Source organism: Carassius carassius, chromosome 15, assembly GCF_963082965.1.
Source record: "Carassius carassius chromosome 15, fCarCar2.1, whole genome shotgun sequence".
Lineage (NCBI taxonomy): Eukaryota > Metazoa > Chordata > Actinopteri > Cypriniformes > Cyprinidae > Carassius > Carassius carassius.
The window spans coordinates 18,320,535-18,347,415 of NC_081769.1; the positions used below are offsets into that span (position 1 = coordinate 18,320,535).

General features: G+C 36.9%; 1 protein-coding gene across 2 annotated transcripts; it reads right to left on the bottom strand.

Annotated features, from left to right (window-relative positions):
- Window positions 1–648: 648 nt before the first annotated feature.
- LOC132158352 (cingulin-like) lies at window positions 649–26,010 on the bottom strand. Of its 2 annotated transcripts, XM_059567731.1 has the most exons (22): window positions 25,814–26,010; window positions 25,673–25,733; window positions 17,228–17,506; window positions 14,553–15,210; window positions 13,046–13,146; window positions 12,897–12,966; window positions 9,308–9,423; window positions 9,056–9,188; window positions 8,260–8,472; window positions 7,949–8,097; window positions 6,967–7,087; window positions 6,674–6,886; window positions 6,374–6,595; window positions 5,403–5,651; window positions 5,131–5,301; window positions 4,887–5,048; window positions 4,716–4,805; window positions 3,694–3,777; window positions 3,407–3,525; window positions 2,815–2,923; window positions 2,570–2,733; window positions 649–1,412 (listed from the first exon to the last, which is right to left on the bottom strand). In XM_059567731.1, the coding sequence occupies exons 3-22, from the start codon at window positions 17,503–17,505 to the stop codon at window positions 1,268–1,270; spliced, it is 3,567 nt and encodes a 1,188-aa protein (XP_059423714.1). In that variant the 5' UTR covers window position 17,506; window positions 25,673–25,733; window positions 25,814–26,010; the 3' UTR covers window positions 649–1,267. The 2 variants fall into 2 exon arrangements, with proteins under 2 accessions (XP_059423714.1, XP_059423713.1); XM_059567730.1 differs by lacking the exon at window positions 25,673–25,733.
- Window positions 26,011–26,881: the final 871 nt, after the last annotated feature.

Sequence of the window (26,881 nt, forward strand, 5' to 3'; positions counted from 1 at the left end):
AAATCATGTGCTGGTAGACTAACAAAATAAAATTAATAATTTTCATAGTTTTACCATCAGGAATGAACAAACACTGATTTGTCTTTAAGCCCGTCGGTCAATAATTAAGTTTTGTGGAAACACGAAGGCTAGTTGTGCATTTACCTAAAAAATATACAATAATTGCATAACTGAAAAGACTTTCACAGTGCAGTTGATTTAGAAACACTCTGCTGTTTTACAATGCTAAATTACATGGTACATCAGCACTCTTTCAGTTCAGGATTTGTATGGAAATAGAAGTAATGTAAATATGGCTGAAATGTAAATGTCTTTATTGTGATTATGTTGTTATAAATTGTATTTTAGCATCACTGATTCCTCTGTGTTGTGCTGATTCACTCGTACCTGGAACTTACTGTAAACATAAGGAAATAAGAGCTGGAGTCAAAACAGAGAATGAAATATAATCTTTCTTCAAAACTAAAACTTGATTTTCCTATTTCTCGTCTATTCACTTGGATCTTGGATCTGTGTTTTGAACTATTAACTGTATTTTTCTTTGTATTGCTATACTAATAATTTTACTACATTATAGTGACATATACTTTTTATTCTTTTCTTCCCCCGTTCAGATGACTGTTCTATTTCTCTCTCTCTCTCTCTCTCTCTCTCTTTCTGCTAACTGGATTTTTGGAGAAATCTCTGCTGTGTTCATTTCTTCTAATGCCCTGATATCCTTCAACTACCATCAGCCTCTTTTAACACACTTCTAATGAAATCATCAGTGCTCATAATCGGTCACAGGACCCTTAAAACAAAATTAAATCCTGTTTCTTTCCCTCCATCTCTGTTAATTCGTTTTATTATTTATTTCTTCTATTAACCCATAATTACTTTTTTTTTTTATTCTCAAATTGTCTTTGCTAATTTGAGCTATCTAAACAGCTTCAACTCTGAACTGATCTCCTCTAAAAATATACTTAAGTGATCATTAAGGCTTTCCCATAAAAAGTCTCTAAGGTGGAACTGATGTCTAGATAAATAAAGCAATGTCTGAAATCTATTTGACGCACTGATAGTGAAAATATCAGGTGTCTTAAAGTGTGTGAAAAGCAATCGTCCTGTTTTATAGATGCTTTAACCTCAATATATCTATATCTGATTGATAATTATGGTGCCGTGGTGTAGCAGTTATAGCCCAAAGTAGGAATTTTAGAGCAGCACTTGTTGTGTGTCCAGGAATGAAGCGTCAGTGATGAGGAATTCCAGATTCCTCTCTTGGTCTTCAGCAGGAACTGGTCTGTAGGTTGCTCTCAGTGAGGATGGAGGTTATACTTGAAGGATCATACAATCCATCATCATCATCATCATCATCAGAGCTGAGCACTGAAGACTCCAGAGCTGACTGTCGGGCCTGCTGGATCTTCCTCCTGAGGGGAAAAAAACAAAACACATTCATACCAAATATTTTCGATACAGGTCTTTCGGTTCGGTACGCATGTGTATTAAACAAATAATTATTTTTTTTTTTTTCAGGAAATTCGGACAATAATTGCTGTTTTGGTGCTCCGTGAAGTGCGCGACAGTTGTGTGACAGCTGTATAATCACCTCAGTTCTAACGGCAGCACAGGACGCCAGTGAGCACGATTATCACTTCCTCTTTATTACTAGTTTTAAAGCGAAGTAAACATGAATCTCACCCTTCACGTAATTGCTCATTTAACGTCATTAAAAGTCCTGCAGAAATACCATGTAGCATTTCATTTACTTCAGGCAAGTCAGCAGTGTTTATAGCTCATTATTTGCTAGAGAAATGAAGTCTAGTGAAGAGCATTTTGCTAAATATTGGACTTAGATTTCATTTTACCTGGTAGTGTTGTCTTGTTTAATGTATGTTTAAATAAATCGTTTATGAAACAAGTTATGGAAGCCACTTTAAATTATTATGCTTTGACAACAAACTGAAATTGTATAATTTAGAACTGCATTATGTGCAATTTGCATGTTTACATACTTTTTTTTTTAGTGTTGATTATTATAGTTTAATCTAAATGGTAATTTAATTTAAGCTCGGGCTCCGTTGGTTACTGCAACCTTATAGTAAAGTAAAATGATTCACTATAGTTTAGAGACCATAAGGTAGATTTTTATTATAATTTAATTTATTTAAAGAAATAGGAATTTGTTCAGTAAACCATTGATTAATTAAAAAATATATTTATATTTGTTTAGTTTTTTAACTCGCGCTGTACCGAAACCACACCAAACCGTGACATCAAAACCGTCATGTTTGTGTACCGTTACGCCCCTATTATAAATACAGTTTATTAGTCTTTCCATTATTTTATTTTAATACTATTATTTGGAAGAGTGGTCTCAACCAGTGGGCTATATTATATATTATTATTAATAGTATTGATATGAAAAATACTAGGAATAGTTTTCTTAACGCAGTTTTGGTTTGTTTTTTGGCCACTTCACACTGAACAAAACAGCAAACCAGCCATAACTGACAAAAAGCTTATTTATATGAAAAAAAAAAGGGAAATACTTCATCATTTTCAACTCTCAGTCAAACACACATACTTGAGTTCATTCTCTAGTCCCGTGACTTTGGACTGCATCGCCTCCTTCTGTTCCTGCATCTCCTCCATGTCTCTGATGGCTTTCCTCCTCAATCCCTCGAGCCGCTCCGCCTCGGCCTCTCCTTCATCCACCTGCCTCTTCAGAGCCTTCACACGCAGAGTCAGCTGAAGAAAAACACATGCATTAAACACATGAACACTCGTGGGTCTCTCACACACATGTTTTGTGACGTGTGTATTCTTCACCTGGTCTCTCTGCTCTGTGTGCTGATGTCTCTCCTCATCAAGGGTGATGTTCAGCTCCTTTAGTTTCCTCTCCAAACGCCTCTGAGAGGACACCACAGAGTTCTTCTCTCTGTAAAAACACACAACTATATGCTTGAAACTCAGGACTTCCTAAACTTGGCATGTATTGATTTTTCTTATTGCTTATGTGATGCAGCGATTTTTATTTTTTCATTTAATGAAATGTATTCTGGTACATATACAAATACATAGCTGGAATAAAATGTGAGCCAGTGAAAATATTGGTAGAGCAAATTAAAATCTAATCAGGCAAATAAATCTACTGACGTTTCCCCCAGCGTTATTTTATAAAAGACTCAGCATCCGAAATTAGTAGTAGTTCTGAAGTAAAACCAGTAGTTATTGCAAAGCGCTTTATGGCCTGCATTGGCTACAGTCTGTGTTTTCTAACAACATAAAGTGCTTTCAATTAAAGGAGAGTGCTTTTCTCAAGCATTCTGTAGTGCTTTGTGGGTAATGTAATTGTTTCTGCCACTTCATGGTAGTGGCAGTTTTAGAAGCGCAATTCAATAGGACTTCTTTTTTTATTTACCTCTCCTCTGCACGCAGTCGTTCCTCGAGGTCCTGGATTTTGCTCTCCAGCTGAGACACACCAGTAGAGGAACGTGACTGGCCCTCCATCTCAGCTACACGAGATTTATAATCCTTTATCTGAAAGAGATGCAGATTAGATGAAACCCTGTGGCCAATTTGAATGAAAGCATTGTACAGTTAAAAAAAGAAACACTTTTATCATGTTTGTTTTCACAGAAACTCAGACAATGCAGCGCACAGTATGACTATAGATCTGTCGTAGTGTTCAATAGTCATGTGGCAAACCTGTCTCTCCAGAGCGTTTTTGTCCAGCTCCAGGTCTTGTTTGGAGGATCGTTCTTGCATGAGCTCTCCACGCAGCTGTTCAATCTACAAAGGGAGTAGAATTACCACCACATTCTGATTAAAGCATTCAGCAGATCACAGACCTGAATGTCTTGTAGAGGCACAAAGAAAATGGAAGGAACTTTAATCGACTATTAATTATGGGCACTACAAAATACAAAATTCTAATAACATTACTTGTAAATTCCTAAATGATCATTCTTGTCAACATTTAACATCTCGCCAAGAATTTATTAATAAATATCTATAGAATTAGATATAATTTAAGCCCTTTGCTACTATACTAGCTAGTCATATTATGGTACATATATTTTCATATTTCTTTCTGTATCTTTATTCTTATTTTTTAATTAATATTTTATTTAACTGCATTTAGTAAACAAAGGCAGCATTACAGCTGTGTATACACTGCTTTTCAAAAGTTTGAGGCAAGTAAGATTTTTTTTTGGTAACACTTTACATCATGGAACACATTTTCACTATTAACTAAGAGTTTTCCCTCAATAAACTCCTAATTTGCTGCTTATTGATAATAAGCAAGGTAGTCTTGTACCAGTTTTCTTTAAGTATTGGGGGTAAGGGATCTAAAATGTGGTCTTTCAGAATAAGGCATTGATATGTGCTTTATAAGTACTCATGAACATCCAATATGTTAATAGTTAAAAGTGAATAATGTTCCCTAATCTAGTTTTATTGATTAATAATGACTGATATTAAATAATATTGACTGATATGTTTTTTTTACAGACTAAAAAAAATTTGAAAATACTCAAACATTAAAAATAAAAACATTTATCTTAACATTTATTTTATGTTTCTTGGGCACTAAATCAGCATATTAGTATAATTATTGAAGGATCGTGTGATGTAAAATTCAGCTTTGCCATCACAGGAATAAGTGACATTTAAATTAAGAATTCAAAAAATTAATACCAACCCCAAACATTTGAATGGCAGCGTACCTGATCTCGGCTCCTGGTGATTCTTTCTGTCAGCATCTCTGCAGTGTTCTTTTCCTCGTCTAACTCGAGCTCCAGGTGCTTGATTTTGTCCTGCAGGTGGAGACATAGAGTGAAGACTAGCTCCATTACACCGTTTCACAAAAAAAAAACATATGTGAAGGTGAAACACACCTCCAAGCTGCGGATCTCTCGCGAGCGGTCGTTTTGTGTGGTACGCTGTGTCTCGATCTCACTCTCCATATGTTTGAGACGGTTGGTGAGCATCTCTTTATCTAATAAAGCATTATCTCGATCCTCATAACTTGAGAACAGCTCCTTCTTTTGACGGGCCAACTAGAAACAAACAAAACTGTATGACCACAAATTGAAGACAGATTAAAAAAGGTTTGGATTTTTTATGAGGCCAGAGTTGCACCTCTTCCTGTAGGGAATGGATGGTGCTCTGAGCTCTCTCCAGCTCACTGAGCTTCTCTTTGGTGTTTTTATGTGAATCCTGCTGCTCTTTCCTCCATTTCTCTTTCTGTTCGTCCAGCTGAGCCTGCAGGAGCCGCACCTCCTCACGGGATGCTGCAGACAAGCGCTCCATCTGACATGGAGAAACAGAGAAAAAGGGGTGTGAAGAAGCAAGAGAGAGATAAGGACAGACAGAAAGTAAAATGATTCAAATTTGTGTCAATAAACACATACCTCTTTATTGAGTTTGTCTAGTGCTCTCTCCTGCTGCCTCTTCTGGTCCTCGAGCTGTGTGTTCTCCTTTCGGACAGCATCTCTGTCCTTCTCCTTCTCTTCAAGATTACGAGCCAGCTCGTCCCGCTCTACACCCAGTCTGGAGTTCTCACGTCTGGACTCCTCCAGCTGCTGTCTCAGTTTCCTGGTCTCCTCCTGCTGTTCCTGTTCAGCCTCAATACTCTGAGACAGCCGCTCCTGCAGCTGAGACTACAGACACACAGATAACGCATCAGAGAAAAACAGAGAACAAACAGAAACCTGTTTGTTTTTGAAGAAAAAATTCCAGGATTTTTCTCCATATAGTGGACTTCAATGGGAGCCAACGGGCTGAAGGTCCAAATTGCAGTTTCAAAGCAGCTTCAAAGGGCTCTACATGATCTCACCTGAGTGATAGTGAAACTATCAGTCAAAAAATACTAGTTTACATACCGTTTAACCACAAATGCTTGTTTTACACTAGCTCTGCAGTGCACATGCTTGACATCACACATTACAAAATAACTTTGGAAAAGTCTCTAATGATTAGTTCTTTGTCTGTGTACTTCAGTTCAAAAAGGTAGTGGCAACTTTGCATGCAATTGACAATTGAGCTAATGCAAGACAAGAATTTGTGGTTAACAAATATATATATTTAAGCACTTAAATATATAGTCCCATTGAAGTCCACTATATGGAGAAATATTCTGGAATGTTTTCCTCAAAAACCTTGATTTCTTTTCAACCCTCTCTGTCCCCCTCTGGTGTAACGTGCTGCCAATCTCCACCTGAGCCCCCAAAACTCCAGACCATCACATCTTTTAAAATGCAGCTGACCAAAAGCACTTAACCACCCCACACTCTCAAACCAATGCACTTACACATTTATTGTAGTTTAATAAGAGGGACAATAAGGCACATCATTATATAATTATGTAAATCTGCATCCTAACCTCCAGGCGTATGATTCTCTCCTTCATACGTGCATTGGTTTCCTCGAATTCCTTGTGCTCATGTGTCAGATTATTTACTTGGGTCTGAGCAGAGCTGAGTTTGTCTCTCTCCGCCTGCAGCTCTTCTTCAGTTGAGAGCAGCTGACTACGCAGTCGTCCCACCTCTTCTTGCATGTCACTCAACTCCTTACGCAATGCCTCCACCAACGAAGGTTCTGCTAGCTGCCGGAGGAAAATAAAAATTGTAAGTAAAACACAAATGGATGTTAGCTGCTTTGAAGCTGTAATACTGTATGGTACCTGTTTGGCCCTCTCATGAGCTTTAGTCAGCTCTTCTTTATCTCTGCGTGACTGGTCCCTCAATCTGTCAATCTCATATTTCTGCTCTGCTTCAAGCTCCTGTTTGCTCTTCTTTAATAACACAATTTCCATTGTCTTCTTGTCAAGATCTGTTCTTAATTTATCCATATCTGCCTGGGCCTTCTGTAGGTCAGCACGACAACGCTCTAGTTCCTATAAAAATACAATGAGTATTTTAAGTCTTGAAAACTTTTTTTAATTTAACCTTCATAAGCAAAAGAGTGTGTATATACCTGGCCGACTGTCTGGGTCTGTTTGGGATCTGGTATCTGCTGTTTCATTGTGTTGATTTTCTCCTGCAGATCTTTCAGCTCCTCCTCAAACTCCTCTTTCTCCATACGAGCCTGGAGTAACCTAACACACACATATATAGACACATAATACAAAGACGAACACCATTTGCAAAACACAAAATAGCTAAACCGTAAGTGTTTTAAAATGTGAGAATTTATTGTAATCAGACTGAACTCCTAATATTTCCTGATGATGTTAATTTAGGGTTAGGGTTAGGACAAACTATTGATTTAGTGTCCAGATCCAAGATCCATAATGTGAAATGATGTTGCTTATGTGTATTTTTTTATTGGACTCTGTTTATCAATTAAGATGCCATTCAGAGGTGGAAAAATTAGTTTGGTGTATTTAAGTTTGTAAATTAGCAGAATTTTTTCTAGAAAAAAACAAAAATCAAGCAGCACAATTGTATTTCTTGATGCACAGTATTTGTGATGATGAACTAGTGGTGTGGTAAATATAATTGTCATACAGAAGGTATCACAATTTTAAGTAATGTTTAGTAATGTTAAAACTAGTTACTTTAAATTAAGTAAGGATATTATATTTTACATTTTTGATTTAGTACACTTAAAAAAAGGCACACAAAGCATTCAATAATTTATTATTAAATCATTAAATGAATTGTTTAAAAAATTTAAAATAGTTTAAAATTATAGTTGTGGGATTTTAGACAAATCAGACTTACAAATACTAATTGGTTGAATCACACATCTACATTTAAATCTACTATTTTCTCTCAGCTAATCTGAGAGCATTTCTCACTCTGCTTTGGGTTGAACCCGTTGTCCACTGCCCCAATAAAATGCATACAACAAAAAAAGGAGAGACAAATACACAATAACCAAAAACACAATACTAGGGGTAATGCAAAAATAATTAAACCATATACCTAAACTTAATTGTGCAAATATGACTTACTCTTGTTTGGTGTTGCGTAGCTCTTCTCTGCTGGACTGAAACTGCTCTCTCCAGTGGGTTCCCTCATCTCTGCTCTCCTCCAATTGCTGCTGAAGAGACCTTACTGTAGAGTTTACACGCTGACGCTCGGCTTCAATACTTGACTGAGACTGAGGCACAGAGAGATAATCATGTTGTGCATATGTGCAACATAATTCCTATGCAAAGTGCTGCGAGTTTAATTACTTCTTTCTAAACTGCATTATAACAGGTGTTCAACAGGGTTCTGTCTTGGGTCCCATTTAATTTCCTGTACAACATTGGGCGTGTACCTGTGAAACCTGCTCCATGCTTGCTCGTAGTCTCTCCATGTCTTGGCTGTATTGCTCTCTGAGAGCCTCTATCTCCTTGTCATGTGTCGAGACCTCATCTTTCAGTGCCCCTTTTAGAGCAGTCAGCTCCCTCTCTCTCTGCCTCAGAATGTCCTCCTGCTTTCGACACAGCGATGCAGCTTCGGCCAACTCACCTCTCACTGCCCTCAACTCCTGTACACAAACAAATCATAATTATTTTTAAATACCTCAATACCAGAACAGCAATATAATTCTACTACTAGTAATTTGCAGTTTTTTTCTGCAGCCTAATGTGTGCAGTACAGTATGCATGAATGAAATATTTTAAGGGTTTTCACAGGTTTAAAACCACTTTGAACTAAGGTGCTGATTTGTCATTACAAATTAATTTGTTGCATTTGTGACCTTTTTTCATCTCAGTCTAGTGTGTGTGCTCTTGTTTTTGGGACATATCAGGACACAACTTTGTATAATGACATGGGTAGGACACAGGTATTACAAGGAGAGGGTGACTTATGAGGACATAACCCATGTCCCCATTTTTCAAAACGCTTATATATATCTTACAGAATGAGTTTTTGGGAGAAAGTAAAAATGCACAAAGTTTCCTGTGAGGGTTAGGGTTAGGTGTAGGGCGATATAATATACAGTTTGTACAGTATAAAAACCATTAGGCTTATGGGATGTCCCCACATTTAAAAAAAAACAAACAAGTGTGTGAGTGTGTGTGTGTGTGTGTGTGTGTGTTCAAGCATATGGGTCTGTGTGTGATCACCATGTGCATAGTGTCAGCCTGAGCTTTGTTGTCTGTCTCTCTCCTCAGCTCCTCCTGTAGTCCTGCCAGCTGATCCTCCAGCTCTCTTACATGCGATTCTGCATTCTCTCTGTCCATTCGTAACTGAGTTAGCCTGGGAGAAAGATAAGCAAACAGATAAAACTTAGTTTCACTATACATTACTTTGTAGATCTTATATAATTCTCACCACAGATGTGTTAATGTCCATTTTGGTATTTGGGTTTGTCTTACTCTGAGTGTGTTTGGTGCAGCTCTGTATTCTTCCGTCCCAGCTGTTCCTGCAGATGTACATTTTCATCCAAACACTTCTCAAGTTCCTCCTTCAAGGAGTCATCAGCTATGTTCACCTGAAATCCGAGGGAATGGTTATTCACCCATGCTCTTAAGTATACATACCCATTTTCTCGTAAGTTTAAGAATATTTAGAAATTAGAGATACTTTTTTTAGTTGCATTTGTGTTTCACATTGTATCATGTGTAGGGATGGGTATCGTTAAGGTTTTAATGGCATTACTACTCTTACCGATACTGCTTAACGGTCCGGTACTTTAACGGTATTCTTATCGGTACTTTGTGTTGTGTTACTTTGTGTTGTGTTTGGCATTCGAAAACTTTGAATTTCTCTGTCTGCACATAATGCTCTTTTAAAAGATGCTTTGACAGATTGCCTGTGTTTCCGCCCTTACATGCAAAAATTTTGTTGCACTTATGACAACCAGCGTTGTCTGCATCAACTCTAGTGAAGTATAACCATCCTGACCACTGTACTAAATACAGATAAATCTACGCCAACTTGAAGCTATCCTAACTGATGCAATATATGCTCCTAACTATGCTTCTAACAATACTAACGTTACACTAACAACTATGCTAATTAACTACACAGGCTACACAAAATAATCTAAACTATATAAATGCTATGCTAAATAGATGCTATAATAGTCTATCCTGGTAGTTTTCAATACTCGCAATTCCAACTCCTGACTCACTACAGTCAGTGATTTTGACGGAACAAGATGGTTTTATACTGCCAAGGGCGTGGTAACTCGTACAGAGGGGCATGGTGAGCTGGAAACTGCTTACGTCACCTGCCACCGCTTACGTCACCTGCCACCGCAACATCCAATAGGAAAAATCAACTGCAGTAGCCACCGTTCAACCTGAAGAGGGCAGCACTCAGACGTTTTTACACCATATATTGTATAATTAAAACACTTTATACTCAAATGTCAAAAAAGTTACTCGAATCAATGAACAGCACTAATAAAGCCCCATTCTTACAGATCATTAAGTAAAAAAAGTTGGTTTAGGGTTTAGTTACTCTTTAAGCGGGAGTTTTCATACTGTTATGTCTGTGCGTGCGCCGCGCTCGTTGTGGTGTGTGTGTGTGTGTGACTGACAGACAGCCTCCGCGGCACGCATGAGAGATCTCACAGATCTCACAGACAAAAGTCTTAATATGATCGCACATTAGAAATGTTGGGTGAGATAAAATGTGCACGATAACATTATTAAGCAAACATACATAGTACATTAATTTTTTTCCCTCCAGTACCGAAAGCAGAACCGATAGCGTCAGATCTTACTGATACTACGGTATTTCATAATTTAGCCCCGGGGCCACTTTAATACCGGGTTTCGGTACCCATCCCTAATCATGTGTTGCCCCAAGCATCAACTGTTTGCAGTCAGTTGTGAAAGTTACTATGGGGAAGAACCATGGGGAATAACTCAAATATGCAGGGCACGCTAGAGCCTTGAACCGGAAGTATGTAATTTTTTTAACAGGATAGCTTGTGTAAATTATATTGACAGTACTAAATTATAACTTTATAATTGTTACTTTAATTGCTAAATGGTTGCTTTTTATAATAGTTAGAATAAAATATAAAATTAAAAATACAATACAAATTATTACTTCATTAGGACAGTACTAAATAAAAACATCTTGCGGTAAACGTATGAGAAGAGCTTTACTGTATATGACATCAAACAGGTTTTCATGTAAACAAGGCATTACCAGATCATGCTCCAATAAGCTCAAAACACTATAATCCAAGTCCACCTCTATGATAGTATTTAGAAGACAGTAGTAATTAGTGGTTTGCTGCCCATGCTGAGACATATTGTAATAGGCTTGAGGATTTAATCCTGTCTACTAAGTAATTGTTCTCAGAAAGAGACAATACAGTCCTTACCTATAAAGCAAACAAGAAAGCACCTATGAGAGTTTTAAATAATTCTCAAAAGCTCAGCACTGAAGACAAAGAATGGTTATAATAATAATACTATGCATACACACACTACTGTTCAAGCATTTGTGGTTAGTACGTTTTTGAAAGAAGTCTCTTATGCTAACCAAAACTTCATTTTGTAAAAAAACAACAACCTTACAACTGTAATATTGTGAATCACATTTTAAAATAACTTTTTATGAGTCAAAATCATCGATTTTTATGCCAAAAATCATTAGGATATTAAATAAAGATCATGTTCCATGAAAATATTTTGTAAATTTCCTACCATAAATATATAAAAACTTAATTTTTGATTAGAACTTCATTTGGACAATTTTAAAGGCAATTTTCTCAGTATTTAGGTTTTTTTGCACCCCCTTTAGATTACAGGTTTTCAGATATCTATATTATAGTTGTATCTCAGTCAATTATTCCTATAGTCCTATCCTAACAAACCAAACATCAATGGAAAGCTTATTTATTCAGCTTTCAGATTATGTTTAAATCTCAATTTAAAAAGAAAATGGACACTTAAGACTGGTTTTGTGATCCAGGGTCACATATAAGCTATACAGAAGGCATCACAGGATTTTTTTCTCATTGCCCATTTACATTTAATTTTTCTGATGGTCACTTATTAGCATTTATAATTTTATATAATTTTATTACTTTAGATTGATCTATGCTGTATTTTTTTTATATTGTATAATTAATGAGCTTTTGTGTGGTGGAGGTAAACACTCCTTCCTCCTTTCGCTCTAAAATGGGCTCAGCTGTTGTAAGTGAGGTGGGATCCACTGCCAATTCATTATAGCTTAGCAAGAGATGCCAACACCTAAAAAGCCATCAAATATAATGCCCATTTTAGCAAGGCCTGTCTGCGCACTAAATATAGTGCCAACTGAGCCTACCTCCAGAGCTAGACTGGGTGATTTTATCACTAGAGTAAATCATCTCACACTGCGGACACTTGTTTATAACTGCTTTTTAAAAATGGCAGATTTATTTGCAGCTGGGTTTAGTCAAAGACAGATCACTCTGTGGCTATCTTGGTAACACCCCGGGCAGTACTTTTCTAAGCATATAATACAAGGATATATTTTATGTACTTGAATAAGGAATGATGGCAATATTCTAAACTGCCTGTCAAGATTATGCCTTAATAACAGCTCAAATCACCTATGAAATCAGCAATTCTATATTATATTTTGATTCTTTAGTTTAATGCACACTAAAAGGGCATTTTAAAGTAAAGTAAACAAACAAGCAATATTCTAAAAACAAGCAATTCCATCAAAAACACTCACTTGCACTTATAACTGAAGGGCAGGACATTACACAATAACGGTCTTTGATTTAGTACACTTAAAACACTTTTCATAATTTTTATCATTTAATATCAAAGCCTGAACAGAACACGGTGTCTTTTTTGCTTGAACAGTCATCTACTGTGTTTGGAACTGGTTGTGTCATTCTGGTGAAAGTATTTAATATTTTGTTACATGATCAGGTGTTGACATTTGTTTAATGTTCAAAAATGTAAATGAAGAAATAGCAATGCTTCGAAATGTGACAGTCTGTACCTTCAGTCCTTGAACTTTATTACAGATGACTCGAACTCTGTGCTTAATGACGGCATCTCCCTCTGTACTCCTGCAGAATTAGGAGAAACAAAAGGTTACTAACTGTTACTCTGTATGTATTGCTGTTATGCATCAAAACAATGGTTTACCCCTGACGTAGAACATCATAGATTATCTGCTGTAGCTGATCTTCAGTTGAGAACTCTGACCCTGAACTTTGACCTTGGTCCATCAAAAGGTCAGGAGTTACCTAAATGGAGATAACAGTTTATTAAGAATCAAACACAACCCATATAGAATATGTTCAAAACAACAAAGTAACAATTCAGTCTGAAGAGTGGGCTACAACTGATACATCTGAGTAGTAATATAAGTGTGTACTCTGTCAGCTGACACACCAACAAGCTAAATCAAGCTAAATGACATTCAATGCCAGAGAGAATAGAGTATCGGGTTGATGAATACTGTAACCTTCTCAAATTACACCCCTCCAAAACTCTGACAGCATTTTGAAGGAATGCATTTAGACAGCAATGCAACTACAATGTTCAAATTAATCGCGATTAATTGTTTGACAACACTAATATAAATACATACATGCACGCATGCAGTTTATTGTTTGAGCTACATGAATAACATTAGCATTTCATTTAAAAAGTGAATTAAATTGGTTTTCTATTTACTTAAGTTTTAATTCATTTAAAAAAATTATATTTTACACAACATTTGTTTATTATATTGTTTTATTCTTAGAGAAACAATGTTAATTTGCTAACACCAAAATCTATTGGAATCAACTGGGAGTTGAGCCTCAACATGTTCATCAGAGGAAAGCAGTCTAAATAAGATTGTAATGATGTTCTTCATCATTTAGGATGCTGCCTTTTAAGACAGTGGCCTACTGACAGCAAAGCACTTCACTAGATTTCAGAACAAGGCCTCAGAAGGGATGTTTGTATCTCTAATGCACAAATTTTCATCAGTTGGAATAATTCCAATCCGATTTCAGATTCTGAAAGTTATCAACTTTGTGGATTCGCATATTCATTTACATGTACACTACAGGCATTCAGTACAAAATTTAAGCTTGAAGTGCCCAGTGCTGCAGTCAAGAGCTGAGAAAGTCACCAAAAACATAACGTTACTGTTGCTACCACAAGCATGATGGTAGTTTTTACTTTAATAACATAACGCAAAAGAATGTCTACCAGAAAAGTTTTTTAGTAAATATTTAGTAAATATTCATTTTATTCCACTGACCATGAAAGACAAAAATAAACATTCGTAAGACCTACAGTAGATTGATTAGATGATAAAAGATTGTGGTGTTCAATTAATCAGTCTTTCTTCTAATGATTATCTGGTTGCATGTAAAAAAGCCAGTGAAAACATGATAGATGAGGCAAAGCTAAGGACATTTTATGTGAATGCAGAACTATCCAGAATAAGAAAATTGCCCTAGACAATATTTCTATGAAAACAAACCTGCATTTAAGAGACTGTAAAGAATACATGGTATGGAGGTCAAAAAAAGAAGAGAAATGATTTATTCCCCACCAGGTTCAGTACTTGTTATTAATTTCTAAGTGAATGTTAAACACTAAGAGTAGTGCATACTTTAAAAATTGCAAACCTCTTTATATAACCATCACTCACATGTCCATCAACTGAAGCAGATGTAGAGACAGCCGTGACCTTGGCGACAGAACTTGAGCCACGGCCCAGGCTGCTGTAGGCAGAGGCAGGTGAGGAAGACTGCGGTGAAGAGGATGTGTTTAGGATGAGAGATGGAGTGGGTAATGGTGAGGTTGAGGTGGGTCTTTCATCTGAATTTGGGATGGGAAAGCGCCCCTTTTTGTTGGTCCCAGTGTTACCCGCCTGTGCTGCAGAGCTCCCTTCAAACTTGTCGACGAGTCTGTGGGCAGGCGTCTGATGGATGGACTTGGGAGCTGATTTGCTGTGAGTGTGCTGGTTGTATGGAGATACTTCGACTGATTCTGAAGAGGTGTAGTGACTGCCACCAGCTCTCCCTCTTCCTAAAGTGCCATTCAGCCCTGTCTGGTAGGATCCACCCCAATGATTTCTCTCCATCCTTTCTCTGGGCTGTTCCCTGTCTACTCCCATACCAATACTTCCATCCAGGTTTCCGTAGCTACCAGAGCGTCCATCTCCAAGCGGACGTCGGAGTTGATCTGTGAAGTCATCGCTGCCGTTTTCTCTATCCAACAGGGAACCATGAGATTGAGCCCGACGCAGGGGGATGTTCTCTCCAGACGAGAAATATGGCCCCTGGATTACCCCATCCTCTCTCCTCCTAACAAACAAATAGACACAGTTTCGATTCAAGATGAATGGCATGCTCAATTCCTTTTAGGTTTGATTTGGGTGCTCTTCGGTCCAAGGTAGAACATTTAAAAAGGGCATGCCCTGAAGAAGGCCTCATGCCGCTACGCGTGGGCATTTTAAAGTTGTCCATTTAGGACATGTCATTTTTTCATTAAAGACATTTTAATTAAGGAGTGCCTCGGCTATCAGAGATTTCTTTTCTCTACACGCCCTTTTTAAACAAACAGACACAATTAGAGAATTACAAAAATTAAAGATACAGATTAAGTATTGTTTTCTATCTTATAAAATTAACCTATACTCAATTTATAGTTTTTGCATATACAATTTATGGTTTATGAAGATTTTAAGTTCACTATTTTTAAATGTTAAAATTAATGGCTTTCAGTTAAACTGTAGATGTCAAATGGCTATAATTAATTGCTAAAATTGAGGAAAACGCATTTAATAAAGACATCGATAAGAATATCGGTATCAATGATTCTGGCTAGGGCTGCTCCGATCACGATCGGCCGATCGTTATGCGCATCTCGTCAGTAAAGCCGGTTCTCTAATCAGCGGTAAATTCATAGAGCAGCTGTTACTACACAGAGCCGTTGTTAACTGAGAAGATGCGCAAATCCACTTCATTATCAGCGTTTATTTGCGCATCTTCTCAGTTAACAACGACTCTGTGTAGTAACAGTTGCTCTATGTGAAATCACGCACCTGAGGGAATTTACCGCTGATTACAGAACCGGCTTTACTGACGAGATGCGCATTAACGATCGGCCGATCGTGATCGGAGCAGCCCTAATTCTGGCTATCATTAATAACATGCTACTTGGTAAAAAGATGCCATTACACACAGATTATATATATATATATATATTATTTCTACATTAATTTGAAAATTCAATTGAAATTATGAGATGAATATGCAATCAAATCATATTGTACAGTATGTAACACAATTACAGTATTAAGTAACATTTGTAATTAATTAGTTAATTTTTGCAACCAATTGTTAATTTCTAACCTTTAGATCTAAATGACTATGCTTAAATGCTTAAATTTTTACATAATATATACGTGTAGTGTGTATATATATATATATATATATATACACACACACACACACACACACACACACATTTTGAAAATATTTACATACATTTACATGTGTGTGTATATATATACATGTGTGTTTATAATTTCACAGTATGCCTACTGTGAAATTACCACAGCAAACTTGACATGCTAACATGGATGCAGCTAAGATGCGGCTGGGTTTGCTACAGGGAAATTTTTTTTAAAGAAGCTTCCCAATGGAAACCTCGACAAGATGCACGCATGTTTCACACATAATCCGTCTGCAGTGCGTATGCAGTCCGTGTGCGTTACGTATGTGGTGCAGAAGCAGCACGGACTCATACTCATTGTGCTTTCACACAGGACGTGTTTGCAGTCCACTACTCGGTACGCAAACGATCGCTGCACTGCTGCAGACGCAACGCTCCTGGAACGCACTGACGGACCGCAGCCGCATGGACACTGGAATCCGTTAACATGGGTGCTTAAAAAAATTTGCAACGCATACGCACTGCAGACAGTTTTTTGTGTGAAACAAGCGTAAGGTTGTTTGCACCTTGTGCAATTCGTTTACAGCTTTCTCAAGCAGTTTGTGATGCATTTTGGAAACAGGAGATGAGCCCCTGGTCTAATGCACCACCTGTCTTGAGAAACCTGTTCTAAAAGAATTAACGTTACTTTTAGTCATTATTTTATTTGGGTAGCACACATATTCTGAATGCCTTCGGCAGAATTCAAGTGAGCCATTTGAATCTAGATTAATCTAGATTAATTCCAAGATTACAGTGAGATTAATCTAGATAAAAAAAAAATAATATATGCCCACCACTAATATATATATATATATATATATATATATATATATATATATATATATATATATATATATCTTTAAAAAAAATATAGGAGCATACCTAGGCAGGCTGCTGTAAGCAGGTGGTTGGGTTCTCAGCTGTACTCCATATGAATCTCCTTTTTCTCCCTCTTTCAGTACAACATAGGACTGCCCACCGATGCCCTGCACCCTCACTGCCACTCCATATCGAGGAGGTGGCTTTTTCGGTGGCTTTTTTGACGGCTCTTTCCGAGGCTGCCCACTTACTCCCCCTCCAGTGTCCTGCAGGTCATTTATAAAGCGAATCTGTACGCCATAATCCACGGGGGTCTTCCTACCTGAGACAGGATCAGACATCCTAGAGGGTAGATAAAGAGAGACAAACAAAGAAAAAGTTTATATATTTAATATATATAGTACCAGAACTAATTTATCGCCTTCAGTTTTAGAAAAATCTTCAATAAAAAGTTCCAACCCTTCAACCAAAGCAACCAGCTCAGAAGTTAATCACAACAGCACAGAGAAACAGTTTTTTTTTTTTTTTCTGTCACAGCCCTCAATGTCCTTTCCTTCAAATTAGCTCCGACAGAAGCAATATAATGCCCTTCAGATTACACTCCACTGCACAACCTGATCTGAAGTCACTTCTCCCTCTACGGACACTGCTCTCTTCTCCAAAAAAAGCACTTTACTTCAACAAGACACAATGGTGAATTCCTTTTTCTTATTGTTGGATATTGTGCCAGATTTGGGGGCAGTGTCCTACTTGACTTATTTGACAATTAAACAAGCTTTTATTTATCATGACCTTCATGATCTTAAATCCTAAATAATTAAATGGCCTAAATAATTGTTTTTGTTTGTATATAAATGACTTTTTACTAAACTAAAATAAGTTTAAAAAAAACATTTTTAAATGCAATTTGTCAAAATCGGTCCGATTAAAATCCAGGGTTTGCTCTCCAAAATGAAGCCACTAAAAAAGGAACAGGCATAATAAAGGTGGAGCAAGTTATTACATATTAACAAAAGATTATAAAAGACACATTTTTTTCTTTGTTATAATGTACACTTATGAATCTTTTAAGATAAGATCAGGAACATGCATTGGGTTCGATTTCATACTGACTTCAACATTCTTGTAGACATTGCTGGTCTGTGTTGAAATGTAGGAGAATTTGAATGAGATTTTTACAAGCAGAACCCTACTGTTGTGCTCTATTGAGATACAGACAGACACAGACACAGTTGAACGAGGCAGGATTGAATTACACACATCCATGCTGCCCTTTACCTCTGACTCCTGGCCTTCATTATTCATTAACCTGAACAAACACACACTTTTTTTTCCCACAGATTCCATTGACTTTCCATCCTAAACAACCTTTTCATTGAGAATATTTCTCAACAAAACCCAGGGAAGCTCTAGCATTACTTATGATGTAATGGAGTAGAAAAAAATGAAGGTGTGTCTGGTGAGATGGAATGGAAATATTTCAATAAGGAACAGATTAGTATGAAGGGTGTGACAGAGGAACAAAGTGCATTCTCAGACATTGGTACATCTTTACCGTTTCTCTTTCTGTCAGTCACTCTTGCATTAGTCGTCCTCTTCAGTAAAAAAACAGCTCTGCAATACACTAAACAGACTGCAAACTACAAACACATTCAGTCTAATCAGTTCTGCTTCTATTACACAGTTGTTGAAGAAGCAAATCCTGTAAAACAAACACTCAGCTTGAGATGAGCAAGACAGTGTTGAGAAACATAATTACTGTGTGTCATATACCGGTAAAGGAGCCATCATGACTAGTACTGCAATGTGAATACAAAGAATGGGCGTTTTATGTGTTTTGTCACCAGAAAGCTGTCTGAGGCGGCTGACATGTCAATGTCAATGACTAAAAGGAGACTGAAGAAAGATGGACAGACAGGTGGATAGCTATACAGGTGTAGCGAGAAAGCAGAAGCAGCACTTCAATGATCATTTCCCCCTCTCAGAATCATTCTTCATCTGTGTTTATTGTAGCTGCAGCAGTATTTATGTACTTTTACAGTGACCACGATTAAATTCCAGATAGGTGGAGTTTTGGTCCTGACAACAGACTTTGGACATCATAAAAGAACTATAAATCTGGACATGCTTCTTTATAGCAGGGGGACATAGTTATGTTGAATATGATGAACATTTATCCTGAGGGCCTAGACCAAAGCTGTCAACAATTTGTGCAGCAGCCAGTTGTAATAAGGCAACAAATCTCATAGTATCTTTCAATTTTCTCCATAATTTAAAGATATTGCATTTTGAACCATCCAGTAATGCTGGCACTTTGATCAAAGTTCCTTTGAGGCAAGCCAGGTCTATGCAGTTACTTCCAGTTATGCTCCAATCTACTCAGAGGAAAAAACCAAAATCTCCTGAACTGCTGGTCAAGGTAACATTCCAGTTACAAGTATCAAATCAGGAATAAAATCTGGCAATCAACAAATCAATTGTGCTTTTATTGTTTGTTTGTGTTTTTTTTTTTTGCTCAAATTCACACACAAATAACAAACAGCATTTTTTTTATTTAAATATCTTAATTTGCATTCTGAAGATGAACAAAGTTCTTATGGGTTTGGAACAACATTGGGGTGAGTAATTAATGACAGAATTCTCATTTTGGGGTGAACTATCCCTTTAACTCTCATCACTTATGATTTTCCACAGGATGACTGTCAGATTATTTATTTTATCAGTGATCTGGTCAAACAAACAGCCAAAATCCGGTCACGGTCTATGGTGATCCATTTCCTCTGTGTCAGTAGGCCGACAAACAGAGGCACCATTTAGCCGCTCAGTACTGCATTTGATAGGCTGAATGGAGGGAGGCCATGAGTGAGATGGAGGGGGTGTATGAGGACCCTCTTCCCATTATTACAGTGAAGTGGGGCAGAAAACAAGGGCAGCTATGCTGAGAACACTGGCTTCTCTATCACACTTGCTCTCTCCTGCTCACATACACGGATCCAAATCAGAGAAGTCACTGTTCCCTTCATAGGCAATAGTCTATGGTATGCAGGGGTTTACTTATCCCAAACAAACACTTGATTTCAACCCCTCTAGGAGCAAGTATTTGTGCTTTAAGGGCAAAACAACATGAATCAACCCACTGCTTTTTCTCTCTTCAAAATAAAGCACTGTTAATTATATCTGCTATATCATTTTCTCTTATGATAATTTCATGATAATGTCGCCAATCTTAAATGATTTTAACACCGGATTTAACCACAGTTAATTCCACTTTTAACTATGAATGAAGGAATTTCCTCTCAATGTATTTTTGTATTTTAATTGATTTAATTATTTTGCCGTATTCTATGTTTTATGCCTGCTGCAATGCCAGTGAAAAGCAATGACAAAAGCTATACAATGTGAAACAATGGTGTGCAAGAAGGTCGCAGCGAGTTGTGTAGCTGAGAACGAAACATAAAACAAACAATGCTTGTCTCATTATACATTCATGGATTGTGTACAGTTGCAAAAACTTTCACCTTTTTTCAGTCCTGTTCAGCTTTCACACATTTGGAAATCCACTGAAAATGTTGAACAATTTGAACATTTGAAAGTGTAAACATTTGAAAGTATAAAATTACTTCTGTTTTTAAAAATGGACAAGCAGTTGCATTCTCATGTGCTGGAGCCGATCTAAACAATATTAATTATAATAATAATAAATAGGCAAATAAGAACATTTACCCCACAATCCTTTATTTTCTTTTACATAGGCTAATATACAGTATATATGCACCACTGAATTACCAACGGTGTTAAATAACAGGAGATTAGCAGATGATTCGCAGATTCTGTATTTAAAAAAGCAGCCGTACAGTACTGGTTTACTACTTTCACTCTGATGGACAAAAGTAGAGACAGACAGAAAGGTGAAGGGTGAATACAAATGGTTTCATATTTGCAAAGTTACATTTGGTTGCATGCCTATTATTTAAGATTTGCACTTCACTTGTGTTCCAATATCCACATAAAAGATTTTATACGCACTACAACTTTTTTGTGTACTATCACCAGAGGTGCTCTACACATGGTAACATATAAAGTTTTAGTAATCGTTATAATTTCTGAGAATAATCCACACACAACCACAGCGTTAACGACACATTTTACGTAAGTGTTTGTTCACCACAGAATATTTTGGTCATCCCATTAAAAATAACATTCAAATTGGATAATTTTGGAGCTTTAATTTGCTGGAAACAGATGGATAAAATGATCCCCAGATCTCACAGCAATCTTTATTCATTCTTCTGCAAATTTCAAATTGCTTTTCACTGGAGCTCGCAGCGCTGTGCTGCTTGGTTCAGAGGTAAAGCTGTTCTGTGCTTGGACCAGTTTGTTTGTGTCGCGGTCCGAGCTGATAAACAGTCTGCGCTTAGCATCTCAAACGTGTAGCGGGATTTTATTAAGCTTTTGTTTAATTTGACGTTTGATGTTTCTCATATGTAACAGAAATTGCACATGCAATGGTCGCGCCAGTGCGACCTCTATCAATATTAGTTTCACTGGCAGAAAAACAGGTCACAAAATGCGAGCATTTTGATGCAGCCTGGAGCCTTGAATCATTTACCAAATCAAAAGTGTCTGTCTCTAACTCTAACAAATCTAATATTATACACTTACACATTAGGACAGACACATACTGTACTTTCCATGTCTCATTTCACCAGCTCAGGGAGATGATGCAACAACAAACAGTCCAATTGTCAAGTCTTAATGAACCACGTTTCTTAAAAAAAATTAAACCCTCACACCAGACCCTCCAGGTACACCTGTCCACAGCTCAGAGTCTGCAACCTCCTGTTCTCCCATCAAACTGATTTCTCTGATCTTAAATTGAATCAGGACTGCTGAGCTCTCAGATGTGGAACGTCTAATAGAATTAGCAGGGAACTGAGGCAGTAGGATTCAGGAGAAGTCTGTGCAGTCAGTATAGTTTGTATAGTCTCTGCTTACAATTACAAACCAAATCAATGCGACTACAATCAGTGCATCAGAGCATGTTTCATTTTGCTCAGACATGCATTGAATCAGACTTTATATCAATATAAAATATTAATTCTGACACCTTTTTTTCAGGTCAAAATTCACTTAACACAGGAAGTAGAAAACAAGCATGCTTAGCATTCCCAGATTCCTTCAGGTTTTCAACAACAATCTTTCAGCATACTTCAGAACACTTTTGAAATCATCGGCGGTGTATATTACAAGTATGACAAGCAGTCTGATGGGATACACAACCTGAATCTCTGAGAGTTTCCATTAATTTGAGAAGGATAAACCAATCACTGATATTCGCTCTGGGGTGATTTACCTGACAGAGGTGAGATATAGAGTTCATCTAGATTACTCTACAAATTAAGCACTCAAGTTGCTGTGAGAAAACATCTGAGAAAATGTAGCCTATCGTAAGCTTTCTTGGAATCCCTCCATTAGTGTTTGACTCCCCTTTACATTCTTGGTCTCCTGCAAACCTTCCTCTCAGTCTTCTCTTTCCTTTCTTGCCCCACTCCCTTTCTGAACTTCAGTCGCTCTTCTTGTTTCAACCGTAGACAAACAAGAATTTCTTCTTCTGTGAGTCTAATGGATCTCACCCGCATGACTAAAACATGCTTCATTGTTGCCAAACACAAATCGTACTTTCAGAAACCCACACAATAATATACAAAGAAATCTTATCTAATACCTGCATGTGATGTGTTCATGACTCCAAGTTTTTCAGCTTGGAAAAACTGAAGCACGATATGACTCTTAGCTGTTAATCACACTAGGGGATTAGCATCTCATAAAAAGGTAATAAGTTATGTTTGTCTGTGTCTCAGCACAAAGTAGTCATAGGTCAATAACCAAGATGCCAGCGTGATACGGGAGATGCAAGAACAATACATTTTGGTTTTATAATCTAATATGTGCAAACAATGATTCAAATGAAAAGTAAGCTTTTAATTAATTCCAAAGATATGTGCACCACTGAGTATACTTTAGTGGGTTCAAGGGGGTAGTTGGAAAGATTTTGCTTAAAACCTATAAAACATAAATTACTACTTTATTGGATTTCATATTAATAAATTGTCTATTAGGTATTTTTCTGGGAAATTACTCCATGTTTGCAGCCAGAATCATTAAAACATACGAAAATCAAAAGCTCATGTATATCATTAGGGAAAGGCTACTTAGCAAATCTTTCACACACAGAACTGTTTTTCATGGTTGCAATGAAATGGCAGTGAAAGTAGTGACAGATGTGTTCACATCTATGTGATGTGCATCTGAGTGAAACGAAATATTGAAAAGGAAAAAAAAAAAAGCAGGACTGGCTTGGTTCAGTTCAGCAGCTGATTGGAGGGGAGGCAGATCTGAATTCGAGCTGGCAGTCAATGTTAGTTGGTAAAGGTGGGGTTTAAAAACATTACAATGTTAAAAGAAGTCCAGTATATGTCTCTTGAGAGAAATCCGTCATTTCAAGTTTTAGAGATCAAATTCACTAAAAATATGACACAAAAAAGATGATGAAAACAAATGTACTCTTAAAGGGATAGTTCACAGAAAAATGACAATTCTGTCATAAATTACTCACCCTCATGTTGTTCCAAACCTGTGTATCTTAAAACAAATTAAGATGTTTTTGATGCATTCCCATGATCAGCCACGCGGCTGAAACAGAACATCACACCAGTTTGTTCAGTTGATACTCTCCAAAATTATGCCACGGTGACGCGGAGGAGACAAATAGTTGAATAAAGTCATAATTTTTTTTTATTTTTTTTTAATTTTGCACACAAAAAGTATTCTCATAGCTTTGTCAAATTATGGTTGAACCCCTGATGTCACATGGATTATTTTACCAATGTCCTTGCTAGGTTTTTTGGCACTGATTGTGTGAGGACACTTGCTGTCTGAGAGGGTCAGAGAGCTCACGGGATGCATCAAAAATATCTTAATTTGTGCTCCAAAGATGAACGGAGGTCTTACGGTTTTGTAATGAAATGAGAGTGAATAATTAATTACAGAATTTTCATTTTTGGGTGAACTATCCCTTTAATAGACACTAACATTTTCAAGATTCTCAGAAGTGGAAGTTGTCATAGTTCGGTAAACTTTTACAGTGGTGAAAAGAAACTATAATAAACTTATTTTTTTGCGATTTTTTGTCAATCATTACAATGATTGGAGCTGTCCAGTATAAGTCACTATAGAGAAATATGTCATTTCACAAACTTTATAGATCACAAAAATCACAAAAAAAAAGAAAAGATGATGAAAACACAAATGTACTCTTCTAAATAGACACTTCTTACATTTTCAAGGGTTCTCAGAAGCGCAAGCAGTCATAGTCGGGAAAATTTTTACAGTGGTGGACAGACACTATAACAATTATTTTTATTTTATTTATTTTTATTTGTATATTTTCTATTCCCATTGCATTCCCAAGAAGAATTTTTTTTTTTTTAGCATTTCTATTACTTTCAAAAAGAGGGGGAAAAAAAATCTCAGAAATGTATTACGTTGACCAAATGGTAGAAAGATGTCAAATTTGCCCTCAGCTACTGTATTAGAAACACTCATGCAGCAGCGTCAACTAGTTGTAAAGTTTATATATAAACTTTGCTAGATTTTCCAAAGTTAATAATAGTGGAAGCTTGTCACAGTCTGTGAAAAGGGTCCAATAACAAAAATTTAGAAAACAGGGTGAATATTCAATTCATCTTAACCTTAAATCACTTTAATAATATCAATTATCATTATGCTGAATTATATCCAACATTAGATAAAAATAACACATATTTCATATTGAGCCTTACCAATGGAGTTATGGGGGTACACAAAACAAAAACAGGTCGTGATGCAATTATTTAAATGTTTTTGAGAATGAGTAATATTGTAAAGTTTAAGTACCAATGTTCAACCCAGGCCTATAAAATTCTTCTGCACTGAGTCACCGGTTTCAAATCTCTAAAGATCCTGGCGTCTGGATAACACGACCACGGAGTTACCAAACGAGCTATGTATCAAATATAACACTTTAATTTACTTAAAAGTTTACTGTTGTTTAATTTAATAGCCCCTTTAAACATAAACACACGTTTGACAGCCTACCTGACACAGTAACCTGATCGCTCACGGCATGTTTGACACAAACTAGTTCTCCATTTGAATGAAAATTGAGCTATTCAGACAAGACTTTAAAGGTTTAGCGGACTTTCGGGGCTGTGGTGGGGAGGTTAAACATTGTTAAAGCGGGATTGTTTGCCACGTCAAGCTTTTCTCTCATGAGTTTGTTCCCAAAGCGAGAAGCGCAGGTGTACACCTGGCGATGCACCTGCGCTATTTGCGAAACTTAATGGGTTTTGAAGTCTCTAGGGACGAAGCGCTCATTTTCAGCGACAATAATCCTCTGGGCAGACTTTAATCCATCTTCACAGAAGACCACTTAAGAAAAACACAAAATACAACTAGGCTATTGCCTACCTCACGAAACAAGTGTAACTCCCAGAGGAAGAAAGCTAAGCTCAAGAATGAGTTGGAGCATCTGCTCGACAAACATATTAAAATCAATTTCTAATCACAGGCTAACAGGTTTAGCAAGACAAAAAATAACATTTAACATACCTGATGTTAAGGCAAAGTTTATATTTCTCTCTGCTGAATGTTCCTCTGTTTCCTCCTGTGGTTCTCCTGCATGAGAACTAATAGCGTAAAGTTAAGAAGGTCACTTTTAAAACTGACAACTCTAACTAATACACTCAAGGGAAAACATTTGCTAAAGACAACCTGTTCACTTTCAGACCGATACCACATGCCCCGCCCACTATGCGCGTGAGAATAATCTCATTGGCTGATAGTGGCGTCGTGGGTGGAACGCGTCAAACCATTTCTGCTTCGTTATTGGTGTTTGGTGAGCTTGTGTGTCAAATCACAATTAAATCTGGAACTAGTTTGTCTGTGAATCCCTGAAACGTAAATATAATGATATGATTTAAAGACAGGAAAGTTTCGTTTTTGTCGCTAAATTGATACAGTGGGCTTAAACTTCTACGCGCACGTTCATGTAACTGCTTGTTGCGCAATTCGATAGGCCCTATGTATCCATTTAGAGTTGAAAGTGAATGTTGTTTATACTGACGTGGTCTTGAAGATATACTATTAGATAGGATCAAATCTGATATATCGAGCAATTCCGTTGCAAAACAGGGTTTGGATTTATTATGAAAATATCTGGTTTTGTAAATAAAATACTTTATAATAAGAATGGAGAAATGCGCATCATACAAAGTGGCCTACAATCAAAAATAGTGCAGATTCTGAGTGCAACTGGTTCTACTAGTTAGTTGGTCCGTCGATGAGTGTAAATGTCCCGTGTACTAACGTACTGTCTTGTAATCCAGTAGCATCTGGATTTCAGTTTCCTTTGATCTTTTTTCAATAACTGGAAAAACAGGTTCAGATGCTTTTCAATATATGTTACGAGACGTTCGATGAACTAAGATGACTGAGTGTTCATAAACTCTTGTAAATACTGTTACTCTTCACCGTGGTAACCACCACGCGTGCGCAGAGTATCAAGGCCTATTCAGTTTCCAGTATTTGTATTCACTTATCTTATCAAAACAATGCAAAAATGGAAATGTGTGTATAACCATATACCAAAGTAAGTAAAGTCGATCCCAATTAGATCAA